Here is a 13,775-nt window from a genome sequence, read left to right as displayed (position 1 = left end):
AGTAAAAACATGTATGTTCTAAGATTTAACCAACGACATTCAAGTCATATTTTGAAAAAGACTTTGCTCAGCTTCCGCTTTTAACTGCCCATCCTCTAGCTATCATTCACACCTCTGCGCCTTCTGCTCAAAGTGAAGAGATGCACTTTTTTCTTTACCACAAGTATTTGTACAAGTTTAAGATACTTGAATAATCTTCATATAACAACATGCAAGACTCCTAAATAGTTGGGAGATTGAGTATGCATCAAGACACCATATTAGACTGTGAAACACCGACTGAAAAGCTCAATAGTTTATAAAGGTTTTTAAAATGACATAAAACTGCCAGTGATTAAATGCTACAGTCAATAATTATGAAAACTATAAATAATAATAACTCAGCTCAAAGAGCATGAAGGAAACTTAATGCAATACTTCAGTTCTCCCTTTGTTTTACTGAGCAAATGAGACAAATATTTTTTGCCATTTGAACCTCTCACACGCATCAGTGCGTCAAATTGTGATAACTCTGATTTTTTAAATAAAATGTGCTGTGGAATATCAGTATCACTAGACAGCAGTAAATGTCATTCCACAGATAGATGCCTTCAAAAACATCTATCTGTGGAATGACCTGGGATTTTTACAGATATCCATCTTCCTGGGTTAGTACATTGCAGAGAGCTGTAATTGAATACTTGTTTACAAATATTTCTCGAATTAGTTTTACATATTTTATATATTGTTATTTCATATAGTGGCCTTCGTTGTTTAACTGTGAATTGTGCTGTTCTTGGTGTTTTTCTGTACATCTGTCCATTCCTCAATTACACCTCTATGAAAAGTGCATCCAAACAAAATGGATTGCTATCATATTTTATTTTATTTTATTTAACAAACAGTACATATAAGAATTACACGCGACACCAAAGCCTTGTTTTGTGAATCGGCTTGTTAAAAAAAAAAGTCTGAAAAGAAGTCTGTCCCTCTTCCGGTGTCGTACGGTTACTGCGGCGGATGTTGATGTTTTGTTTCAGAGATCTCAGAACGATGTGAAACTGTATCGTCTCCGGGACTGCTCGATATTTTTGTGGCCGTCTTCCCCGATACTTTTTGTCCTATTTCTCTTTAAGGTTTCGCTGTTTGTCGGCATCGTGTCTCTCCCGGTGTCTGTCCCGGGAAGCGCGAGGCCGAGTCGTGCGATGATGGAGGACTTTGATGAGATCTACGAAGAGGAGGAGGAGGAAGAGGAGGACGAGGACAGGGCCGCGGAAGAACAGCTCCTTAAGTACGCTCCGGACCCGGTAGTGGTGCGAGGGTCCGGTCACGTAACTGTGTAAGGAACTGACAGAGCTCACGGGGGTCTACAAAACAGTTTAACGTTACTGTAAAATGCGGCGGCTAACACAGCTTTCCGTGGGTAACCGGTGGCTAGCTGCGTTAGCTGCCGCTGTCTGGCTTAGCCTAGCTAGTTAGCTTCTAACTTAGCATCAAGCTAACTAACCGAGAAGTGAATGATCGGGTCTAGCTTCAGATAAATTTGACCTTTCTTGAGATTTCTTTATTGTAGCTATTGTCAAGTTGTGACAACGTGTTCCCATCACTGGTTTCATTTTTCTGAAGTTAAGTACAGACTTTCAGAGCTGTTTATACCGATCATTACAACACAAGACAGTACTGTGTCCGTAAATAGGTATTCTCACAATTAAAGCTAGTAATAACCTACCATATCTTGAGTAAAGAAATTGTATTCTTAAGTAGTTGACTGTACTGAGAGTAGAGCTTTTTTCCAAACAAGTATACGCTTAACTTGTTTTTTCCGCTTATCTTACCTTGTCTCTTCAAAAAAAAAAAAAAAAGGAAGAGTATCAAGCGTACAAATACTAAGAATAAAGACGGGAAAGGGATAAAGGTTGCAGTTTGTTAAAGTTTTGTGCCTTGAATGGATAAATATACCTCCGTATTTCAGCCAATTTACATTTACAATTTACATTTGTGGATTTAAAAGTTGGGGGTTTTTTTTAAATGTCCAGTTTAGTTGGGTGGAAATGAGCTTACAGTTGAGTTACCTCCAAACATAAATCTGTGTCCTTACTGTTTTGGGGAGTTTAACCTACTGGTACTGTTTCTTTAATTTAACAGTGCCTCACATTCATTCTCACAGTGTTTTACACTACGCTGCTCTTTGCGTTGAACATTAGATTTGTTTGTGTAATTCAAAATTAACAGTGACAGAAGCTAAATAAGCAGGTCTGTGTGATAGTACACAGATGTATGGGATGTTTGAACTGTGTATTATACATTATCTTTGAATGTTTTAGATGAATTATAAAATAATTATTTTTGTTCTGATAAAGTAAATAGCTTCTCTTTGCTGTGGGTCTCAGAAAGATGTTGTGATGTGATTTTTAATTTCTGCACTAAAAGTATATTAAATCTCTAATAGTGGTTCATGTCTGATACAGTTTCATCTTTAATGTTGTAAGTAAAAATGTAATTTTTTACCTACTTTCAGGTTTGGACTCAGTAACAAATTCGAGTCAGAATTTCCTTCAGCACTTACAGGAAAGGTGAGTGTGTTGTTTTTATTGAAAGCAAACCATGACCGTGGGATTTAGATCAGAATCAACATGTAGTGCGTCATTTAAATTAATTTCTTTCCTCTTTTTTTTTTTTTTTTTTTTTTTTTTTTTTTTTTTTTTTTTTGTACGAAATACAGATATTTGATCCACATTTAATGGTGCTAAAAGTGTGAATATACATACTTTTAATAATAAAAGTAATACTGTGTGCTTCCCTTAGGTGGCACCAGAGGAATTCAAAGCCAGTATCAATCGTGTGAACAGCTGCCTAAGAAAGACGCTCCCGGTGAATGTGCGGTGGCTTCTGTGTGGTTGTCTTTGCTGCTGTTGCACACTGGGCTTCAGTTTGTGGCCCGTCATCTGCCTCAGCAAAAGGGTGAGATGCCCATTCACTTCGTCCCACAGTTTGAAAATGTTACGCATTTGTTGCAGCATCACAGTGAACACAACAAAAAATGTTGTGCCCTAAGTTGATATGAGGCCGTTTTTTCACAACAGTATCATCTAATATCTTTTTCCAGACAAGAAGATCTATAGAGAAACTTTTGGAGTGGGAAAACAGCAGACTTTACCACAAGGTAAGCAATGAAGGCATCATTTGAAATGTGTGGGTTGATGAAACTTATCTAATCTTCTATAATCACTGTTTCTGTGTAGTTGTGTTTGCATTGGAGACTAAGCAAAAGGAAGTGTGAAACCAACAACATGATGGAATATGTAAGTATTAGCTCTTTTCAGTGGTGCAATTATCCCAGTACAGTTAAAGAAAGTATACTAGGTGTTACACCCACTACCAGATTGCGTTAAAAAGCTGCTGATTTTAACTCAAGAGGTACTATTTCAGATGATAAATTGTGCCGAGGGTTGGTTTGTGGTTGTTCATGTAGTTACAGGTTTATCGCTGCACCATGGAAAAGTATCATATCTCCAACCTTTTTGAGCGCAGATGTTAGGCAGTTATTGTATCTGCAGTGTATGCTTGCGTGTCTTTGATCGATTAGTGTAGCGCATTGTTGCTCAGTCCAAAAGAAAGGGGTAGAAAAAAAACAACAACTTTTTAATTGAGTATATTTAGTTGTCGAGTAAATGGGGCTCCTGCAATCCACAGCCCTGGCTAGTGGTTGTGTACCACCTTGTCTTTTGTTGTGCATTAACAAAATATTACAAATTAGTTTAACCTACTAGTATTAGCGTTTCTTATTACTAACATTAGCAATTTTGTGTCATGGTGTCTGGGCTTTTATATACAGATGTTGTTTATCCAGCCAGCTTTCAGCTACTTCATCTGATTCTGTGCCAGTTTAATTGTGTTTAGAAGAGGCTGACATGCTCCTCTAAATATAAACGCAGCATATTGATTCTTGTAAAGATACACAAAATGTAATATTCTGTGGTTGTTATCTGTTAATATATCTGGCTTCCTCATAATGGTAACACAATAGCCATTTATCCATCAGCCAGTTCCTCTTTTTCATAGTTTTGCGTAGGCAAAAATGATAATCACGATTATTTTCACTGAAATTGAGATCTCGATTATTTGACGATATTTATTTAACCCTTTAAGACCTACTATAGAACCAAGTCCGCCAGAGCTTATATTATTTTTTTACATGTTGTAGTGCCATTTGTGGGAGCATTTCAAGTTGCTATACAACTATTATAGCCCATATTTTAATAATATGTATGCATTAAGTCCATAGTAACTACATTAATTGCAAAAAAGTGCAATAAACTACAAAAAAAATTGAAAATAGTTTTTGTTTTTTTTACATATATTTCTGCTTGGAGAAATTTAAGAGGCTTATCCCTCAAAACTTTAAATACAAAAAAGTTGCAAAAAATACTTTACAACAACAGGAAATTTATTTTGAGTGTCTTCATAGTTTTATTTTGGAGATACACCAATTTTTATATACTGCAGGAAAAACGAAAAAACAATCCTATGATGCAAATTTGCAAAGAAAACAGCATGTGCATCAAAATAAACTATTTCCAGCAGTGCAATTCGAGTTCTAAGCATCTCAGAAACTATTCAGAAAAGTCAAACATGACCAGTATAGGCTTTTAAGGCCTACAAGTAAAAAACTACAATTTCCGCGAAAATGACATCACTTCCGGTTTCGGGCAGGAAATGGCAGACATGTGATAGTTCGCGCTGACGTCTGTTTCACTGTGGGAAGTGTTACGAACAGCTGATCGGATTGGCAAAGCTGTTTCTGGAATATTATGTTTTTGTTCCTGCAACCACTTTTTATGCAGTTTTTGCAAAGCTTTATGTGGAAGGAAACCGTGACCGAGGACAAGCTGATGGCATCAGATGTAAGTACAACTCCTCCGGGTTATTGCGCTAGCTTACACGGTTCCGGTTCTACAGGGATTTAAAAATAGTTACACAAAACGGAGCGTGCTGCTCTGACCGGCTTTAAAGGGTTAACAATGACTTTAAAAAATAATATAAAATAGTGTGCAACACCACTGAAGTTGTTTTTAACCTCTCTTTTCAACCAACGGCAGTCACTCTCCTCTCCAAATAACTTCTGCTTAGCTTTCCGAGCTTCCCTCGGGTCCTCTTAATCAGCGGTCTCCAACCTTTTTTGCGCCACGGACCGGTTTATGCCCGACAATATTTTCACGGACCGGCCTTTAAGGTGTCGCGGATAAATGAGGGAGGGGCTAATAATCGGCTCCGTCATTTTTAATGATCGTTGAAAGCCCAGATCGTAATCGTGATTAAAATTCGATTAATTGAGCAGCCCTAGTTTTGCGTATAGCCACGGGCAGCCTGCTTGTTTTTTGGGGGTTTTTTTGTATTTCAGAAAAAGTAACTTTAGCACGATCTGCTTAGTTAAGTTGGCACTCAGAAGTAAACAAATAGGCTTGCACAGGTTTGCATCTGTGACCCAGTTAGATGTGAGATGGTGGCTGTTTTGATATAAACGCTGTGGCCAAACCTCTCCAAGTGAAGTGAGTTTTTTTTCCATCAATACCTACTCGGGTCGGCTCAGCACAGCCTAAATCTTAAGACTTAAATCTTGTTGAAACATCCCTGACTCACTACTGAGAGCCTTTTGTTCTATTCCCTGCAGGTAATCCTAATAGAATTCCTACCTAAGGTCCCGATCTTCAGACCAGACTAGCCTGACTACAGCTGATCTGAAACTTCTTCTGCTGCCTGCCGCTGTCACAGAATCATGATGGCTGTAAAGTTCCCAAATTATTACAGTTCCTTAAATACTCCAGCATTTATGTTGACATTTATTCTCCCTGTTTTCTCTTGGATCCATTCCCTATAACATATCTACAGCCTTGTTTACAAATCCAGCAGCCCCATACTTTTTTTTTTTTTTTTGGGGGGGGGGTGACATCACCATTGAACCTTGGCCAGCTGGGCAAACCTATATCAGCCTATGGGATGTGAGGGGAGAACCAGCCGTGGACAATTTTCTTGATCTTTGGAACTATACCTGGAGACTAGACTCTCAAATTGAGTTCTGGGAGCCACGACTGGAAATTTGTCATTTTTATGTTTCCTAACCGAAGCACATGGCACAGACAGACCATGATTAAAAAATATATCAATCAATAAAACACTTTCATATGTTACACCACCAACTTCACCTGCAAAAAGTACACGCCAGTGCATTTGTAATAGTTGGTTTGGTGCTTTCGATTTGTTAAAGGCAGAGGAAGCAACGCAACACTGAACTTCAAAAGAGCCTTCATCCAAATCGACGCTGTAGCGGAACGTGGGGGTCCTGCGGGAACATGTTGGGCCAGTGGCAAAAACAGCTGAACTCAATGTCACTATTCAAATACCAGGCATCCTCTGGCCTCTTTTCACGTCACTTCACTGTGCATCAACCTAACCCAGTGACAATCACACACTTTGACTGTACTGTATGAATGGGTCTTTATGCTACACAGGCTACGTGGATCAGTTTGTTTTAAACATGTGTCCAGGTGGTGGGCTGACTCTTGAAGAGACGGCCACCGGTGTTAAAGAAAAGCTTTTTTTTTTTCTTCTTCTTCTTCTTTGTTTTTATTATTTGAAGGTTTGTTTTCTGTTTTGTTGAAAGAAAAGACGGACAATGCTTGCAAAACTTTTATGTGTGTCAAACATAAGCAAAAAAAATAACCGAAATTGGACAAATCAAACAGGATACTCTTCTTTGGTAATGGAAAAAAATACTTCAATCTTTTAGTTTAAGTAATTTATAAATGTGAGCGTGCATTGATGAAATAAGCATCTTTTGTGTAACTGCAAAGGAATGCCTTGGTTGTTTTATTTCTCTCTGGGGTCTTGTGTCGTGACTAAAGCACACAATCGCTTTGTACATAAGAGAGGCCAAGTAAAGGTGTTGATTATCTGCTGACCTTGGCTTACTCGTGTCTAGAGGATGTGGATGTGTACAAGGCAGATATTCTGTTTTAGATGTAAACTTACTCGAGATGAGCATAAAGAATAAGAGTTCACCTTGTGAGGTGTTATGTGGTACAAGTGATCTGTGTCATGAAGCAGGATTTGGGCGTTCAATATAGTATGGGGAAACTCAAACAATCAACAAGGAAATGAAGCAGGTCTAATATGTGTAAAGAAGTTTTCAGCCCTACTCTGTTCTATGAGGCGTTTTTGTCTTCCAGTTTGAACCAGTTGTTTTCAGAAAAAAAGCTCAGACTCTCCACAGTCTGCTAATATGTAAACATGCCGCTCTTTCCAGCAGAAGTTAGTGAACACCAGTAACAGACCTCAAAGGGAAGTAACAAAATGCACTCCGTACAGTAGTAAAGTGTGTCTAATTTGATTGCAGTTTTTCCAAAGACTTCTATAGAACCTGAACTCTTTTTTTGTTTTTGTTTTTAATCACAACTGAGTGCAAGTATTGGCTCTTCCACATTGGCTTCATTTTTTTTTTCAGGTCTTGGAGCCATGTCCATTTTTTATATCATCTATAGTTATCAGCTAGCCTGACAAGCAAGGGGCATTTATAGGCCATATTTAGCAGAAATAACTGCTAAATAATAGGCAGTTATTATTTTTCGCGTAAATCCATTAAAAGCAACCTAAAAAGGTTTGAGTGCCGCAAACATGGTTAAAAGGAGCCTGCCTCAGGTGGTCATATGAGGAGCTGCAGCCGGTGGCAGTTCGATGTTAGCAGGATTTTTCAGCTCCAGAGAAGTCCACTTTGTTATAAAATGTTGATTATGAAGCCTTGTTTCTGAGTGAGTTATTTAGCCTGTAATCCTACTTCATGATGGTTACTTCAACAAATGGTTTCATGTCACAGATCACAACGTGAAGCACATCACATATCTTGCATATGTTTGACATTGACAAAGAGAGGAACAGATGGAAATCTGAAAGAAGGCCTTTTTGAGTAGATTGTATAATTGTCTTTCCCTGCTCCACACACCTTTGTGAAAGCATAAGAAGACTATGAGGTTATGTATGTCAAGAATTTGAGCTAAGCCACTTAGTTTTTGTTCACTGAGGTCTGGTGATTGCATGGATCACACTCAGGGGATTGCACTAGATTTTGAAAAGCCCCAAAATGTAGCAAAATCTCACTGTTACACCAGGGTGTCGCATATAGTACACGCGTCACACGTTACTTTGAGTAATTGCTAAACGATGCAGTTGAAGATTTGGAAATATCCCTGAGAAAAAAAAGAATAACCTTTATAACATTTCTGTGGTCTTTCTATTTAGAAAGTGAAGGAAGCACATGCACCAACAAAAAACAGATTTAGCCTTTTTATGTTAAAAGACCCAAATTCACTTGATTACTGCTGGTTTGCCTGTCGGTTCATCTGTCACTTTTCTATACTTTGAACTGTTCTGTGTAAAGCGAGGCATAGGGCCGTATGCATATTTGTGGTGTGTGTGCATGATGTTTGCAGAAGCAAATGTTCCGATGTAGATCTGACTGTGATGAAATCCTGCACAAAAAATGAGTCCTTTTTATATAATCTTGAGTGGTCGTATGTGTGCGTGTGTGTCTGAGAGACAGAAAATGTATATACATGACTCATGAGCAGATGTATGTAAAGGAATAAACTTAATTAAACAAAGGTATGGACATTCTTCTCTTCAACTCATTTTTTTATTAACTGCTTCCTTGGCTGCTATTATTTGCTAGATAATAAGCGCTGACAGGCATCTTTGTAAGGTACACCTGTCCACCTGCTCTTTCATTCTAATCAGCCAATCAAATGACAGCAACTCCGTTTATTTAAGCATGAAGACGCAAGATAACCTGCTGAAGCTCAAATCGGAACATCAGAATGGGTAAGACAGTTGATTTGAGTAACATTTAACATAGCATGGATCTAGGGTTTACAGAGAGTGGTCGGACAAAGAGATCAAGTAGGCTTTAGATTTAGAAAATGTGTTAACACCAGAGGTCAGAGAAGAATGGCTTAGTGACATTTATGACTACTTCAGTCTTCCTTGAATAGATCCAGACTACTTTGGACCATGTCTAAAATGGTCTTGGTGCCATTTATTCAGAAAGCAAATGAATATTTTCATTTTTATGTCAGTTCAGTGAAGCTAAATCTAAATTGCTTTAGAAGAGAGATGACAGCCACTCATATGTTTTTAGCATGTTTAATTTTCGTGGTAATGCTCTTGACAGACATGGCTTCTTCATCAACACTTAGTGACATTTATGACCATGTCAGTCTTCCTTGAATAGATCCACACTAGTTTGGACCATGTCCAAAATGGTCTTCATTCTACTCTCAGTGAAAAGCTTCTCAAATAGGTTGAGATCATCGGGCGTTGTGCTGCTCAAGGTCAGATCAATAGTCTTTGTTCCTGGGCTGAGCGCTGGATCTGGGCAAAACCCTGCAAGAAGACATTTGTAAATAAAGTTCATTCATAAATTTGATTAATCTATGACCTTATCAAACATGGTGGTTACAAAAATATAAAGAGTATAAAGATAATATTAGATTGAAGAAGTAACATTCAGTTCAACTGCAGTTTCTAGGTTTTCATATTATATAAAGGTTTATACCTTTTTCTGAATCCATGATAGCAGGTGGTTGTAGGTTCAGACACTCTGCCTGCTTTGTAAACTCTTCCAGCTCAGCAGCAGACACTTTAGTTCTCCTACCTGAGAGACAGAAAAAGTGTTAGCACGGCACCAAGTTAGTAAAGAGATTAAAACACAAAGAAACAACTGCTGCTGCTATTTCAGGACCTGGACCACTTGCTGCAATTGAAGGAACCATGATATTGAAGGAGAATTTGTGGCCATGAGCACATGAGCAAGGCCACCTCTGAATGGCTTTCAAAATCTGTTCATGCTTGAAAATCCAATCCAGTGCTGGTGTATTGAATGGACTCTACATAGTAGAGTTTTGAAAAATTCTTCCACAGCGATGTGAAAGACTCATTGCTAATGATTGCAAATGCTTGATTTCAGTTCTTGATAACCAGTTATTAGGTTTAGGGACAATTTCCTTTTCACACAGTGCCATGTAAAGGAAATATTCCTTTAAGAACTGTGTTTTCTATTTGCTTGGGTTATTTTTGTCTAATCTAAAATTGTATTTGATGATCTGAAATATCTAAGTGTGACTAATATGTAAAATAGAGAGAAACCAGGAAGGGTGCAAATACATTCTCACAGCACTGCATGTTTTTAGATGTTTTATTCTTTTCTTTTCTTTTTTAAAAAAAAGAAGAAACATTTCTAAATATGCCTTTAACTGGCAAGTGTTATTTGTAACTGGTATTTCTAAAGGCAGTGTTCCAGTTTATTAAGCCGTGGAAACCACTGTTCAATTATTAGTCATTGTTTTATTTTGGAAATTAGTGGCCGGCGTCTCATAAAAAATACTTAAGTACTTTGACATTACATTATTTAGTGTGTCATTGTTCTTACTCAGGAGATTGAGTTTGCTTGTGGTTCTTCCAACGGTGTCATTTGCGAAGATAACAAGGCAGTCAGGGCAGCCAGTATTCAGCAGGACAGCAGAAGATTGGTTATTGTGCACTGTGGACAGATGACAGATGATGGCCACGCTTCATATTCTTTTAGCATTGGTAAGGGTGCAGTGTGCAAATACACACCAATCGATATATACTAAAAGTGTTGTGGCAATGCTAGGTCCAAAGTCTAAATCAAAGTCTAAATCTGGTCATCGAATGTTTGTTCCCTCACTAATACTCACCCAAACTGTTGTTAACCAAAGTCATGGTGGTTTTCAGTGTGAAACACTTGCCCATCCTTTTAGAAGATAAAATTAAAGAGATTTCTAAATTCACATTACTTGAAAACAGTATCAGTTCAGGCAAGGCTTTATCATTTTTATTACATTTTATTAATGTAGAGATTATTGAACGTATTAGCCTCAGTGGCAGCAGTGGTGTTCATCCAGGCGGACACCACAAGCATCTTCATCAGCATTTTGAATCCAGGTATGCCTGTGCTCTCTGCTATTTGTGTCCATTTTCCCACCAGCTGAAACAGATGGTGTATAATATACAGGGGGTAAAATAAATATTGAAAACATCACCAGATTTCTCAGTACATACATTTCTAAAGGTGCTATTGACATAAAATTCTCACCAAATGTCAGTAACAATCCAGCCAGTCCACACATGCAAAGAAATCAAACCATAGATGTTATGTGTAAGAATGAGAAATGAAAGAAGGAAAAAGTATTGAACACGCTTACTGAAATTGTATTTAATACTTCATGCAAAAGCTTTTGTTGGTAATGACAACTTCAAGACGCCTCCTAGCCGCAGGCATCGCTCAGGTGTGATTTTGGTTCATTCTTCTACACAAACAGTCTTCAGATTCTGAACGTTCTGTGAGCCCTGCTATGAACTCTAAACTCTATTATATCTATAGATTGACAGGTCATTCTAGCAGCTTCTTTGGCTTTGTGTTTGGGATCATCGTCTTGCTGAAAGGTCCGTCCTCATTTCATCTTCAACATCCTGGTAGATGCTAGCAGAACATTTTTCTATTCATCTTCCTCCATTTATATGAAACATTCCAGTGCCACATGACGAAAAACAGCCCCATACTTTGATGTTCCCAACTCCAAACTTCACTGCTGGTATAGTGTTTTTGGGGTGATATGCAGTGCCTTTTGACCTCCAGACATGGCATGTATTATAGCATCAGTTCAGTTTTGGTCTCTTGTGACAGACCGAGCAGTGAAGGAAACTTAGGCACAGGTTAAAGTCCAAAAAAATGATTTTTTATTTAACCCAAAAAACATATTTGGTTAACTCATGCAAAAAGAATCAAAATCTTGGGCCCATAAAAGAGGTCAAAATAACAAAACTCTACTCAAAGTCGACAACACAACCGATAACTCAAACAAACTGACCTAACTTAATGAGACAAAGGGGAAACTTAAATAGTGGCTGATCAGCCCACAAAAACAGGAGAAGGGGTAAAACACACAAAACCTAACTAAACCAAACATAATGAACTTCAATTCCCCCCCATGGTCCTGAGTTATGGCATGAACCAATTTGTAGTCTTCCTTTAAAGCTCGCTCTGCCCCTTTTCCACCTCTTGGCTCCTTAATCAAGGGACTGGAACAGCTGCAACTAAGGTAACTCAGAAAACAAAAAATTAATCATACATAACAGTGTAAACTAAAATGTGTGCACTTATTTTAGAATGCAGTGTTATGTGGATATGTAAATTAACTCTAAACCAAAACCAGTTATTTATTGTCCTGTAAACAAATTCCTATATTTAAAGAAAGAAATGTGACTGCAATGTTACTTATAAGCCTCTACACTAACATGGTGGGTATTACCACTGTGTGGCTGTAAGTGCAGCCATCACATCTCTACTGACCAGAGTATATTCTGCTAGTATCTCTTGTCTAAATTTTGTTCAGCAAACTTTAAACGTGCTTTAGCATGCTTTTTCTTCAGCAATGGAGTCTTGTATGGTGAGCGTGCATACAGGCCACAGCAGTTGAGCTGATTCCAAGTCTTTTTGTAGCTCTTCGCAAGTGCTCCTTTGCTTTTGACAACTCTTCTGATAATTCTTTTCACTCCCCTGTCTGAAAACTGGTGGGGAGCAGCTGGTCCTGGCCAGTTTATGGTGAAATGATGTTCTCTCCTGCCCCAACAGTGCTCACTGGAACCTTCAGATCCAACACAACCGTTCTGGTTATGTTGGATCTGAAAAGTACTAGGTTTAAAACACATGGGGATCGGGCTTTTCAGGCACTGGCACAGAGGCTGTGGAAGTCCCTGCTGTTGTCTTTACGCTCTCTAGACTCCACTGACTCCTTTAAAAAGCAGCTGAAGACATTTTTATACAAACGAGCTCTTAATTAAATTTTTCACTGTTTCACTATATAAATTAAAATTTATTTACTTGCTACTTACTAGTTTAGTAATTCTGATGGATTGGTTTTATCCATCATGAGATGTTTCTTGTGTGACACATTGGTAATGAGACAACTTTTTATAGGCCATCAGTTAGAACAGAACCAGCTAACATTAATTTGCACTAGGGGGCAGGGTTGCTTTGTAATTGCTGATAGATTTCAGCTGGTGTCATGACTTTCCATGCCTTTTTGCACCTTCCTTTCTATATATTCAATACTTTTCCTCTTATTATAACACAGCTTAATTTATGGATATCAATGGTTTGATTTCTTTGTATGTGTGGACTGGATGGGTGGTTATCCACATCGGGTGTGAATTTCATGTAAATTTGGTGGCATGTTCAAAACTTATTTTACTCAGCGTATATGTGCAGAAAGTCATAAGTGAAAGGTGAGATAAGAGAGAGTCTGACCTGATTGCCGTGGATTTCAAGAGGCTGGATTAGATTCTCACAGCTTGTCACAGGAGCTGAGTGTCCAAGAGACAGAAGACCGAGCACAGCTACAGCAACGTGAACAAACTCCATCATGGCTCATCTGCTGATAGTGTGGCTTCAGACTCTGAAGTGTGTTCTGGACATTCGAGACTCAGCCCAGTTTAGGTGAAGTATTGCTCAATTGTTTACTTATGTGTTGTAATTGTACTTGACAGAAATATTGACTCTGTGGCAGTACAGTCAGGGGGGTTATTTAAATGTGTTGCAACAATGTTAGAGCAGGTCATCTACTGATCGGAAGGTTAGAGGTTCGATTCCTGGCTTCCCCTAGTCTGCATGCCAAATATCCTTGGGCAAGATACTAACCCCAAATTACTCTCCGATGCATCCATCG

General features: G+C 38.3%; 2 protein-coding genes across 3 annotated transcripts; one reads left to right on the top strand and one right to left on the bottom strand.

Annotated features, from left to right (window-relative positions):
* Positions 1–1,024: 1,024 nt before the first annotated feature.
* chic2 (cysteine-rich hydrophobic domain 2) lies at positions 1,025–8,636 on the top strand. 2 transcript variants are annotated; one of them, XM_085354891.1, is made up of 6 exons: positions 1,025–1,318; positions 2,498–2,552; positions 2,785–2,940; positions 3,086–3,142; positions 3,222–3,281; positions 5,651–8,636. In XM_085354891.1, the coding sequence occupies exons 1-6, from the start codon at positions 1,185–1,187 to the stop codon at positions 5,699–5,701; spliced, it is 513 nt and encodes a 170-aa protein (XP_085211017.1). In that variant the 5' UTR covers positions 1,025–1,184; the 3' UTR covers positions 5,702–8,636. The 2 variants fall into 2 exon arrangements, with proteins under 2 accessions (XP_085211017.1, XP_085211016.1); XM_085354890.1 differs by lacking the exon at positions 5,651–8,636 and having other exon boundaries at positions 3,222–3,854.
* A 503-nt stretch (positions 8,637–9,139) lies between these two features.
* LOC146630667 (uncharacterized) lies at positions 9,140–13,526 on the bottom strand. Its single transcript, XM_085354888.1, has 6 exons — positions 13,358–13,526; positions 10,890–11,035; positions 10,746–10,801; positions 10,457–10,567; positions 9,584–9,682; positions 9,140–9,411 (listed from the first exon to the last, which is right to left on the bottom strand). The coding sequence occupies exons 1-6, from the start codon at positions 13,472–13,474 to the stop codon at positions 9,242–9,244; spliced, it is 699 nt and encodes a 232-aa protein (XP_085211014.1). The 5' UTR covers positions 13,475–13,526; the 3' UTR covers positions 9,140–9,241.
* Positions 13,527–13,775: the final 249 nt, after the last annotated feature.

This window comes from Diplotaxodon limnothrissa, linkage group LG6 (genome assembly GCF_057381915.1).
Source record: "Diplotaxodon limnothrissa isolate DT_005_m linkage group LG6, D_limnothrissa_male_GT1.1, whole genome shotgun sequence".
Classification (NCBI taxonomy): domain Eukaryota; kingdom Metazoa; phylum Chordata; class Actinopteri; order Cichliformes; family Cichlidae; genus Diplotaxodon; species Diplotaxodon limnothrissa.
Note: the sequence above shows the minus strand (reverse complement) of the source record. Positions and strands in the feature narration are given on the sequence as shown.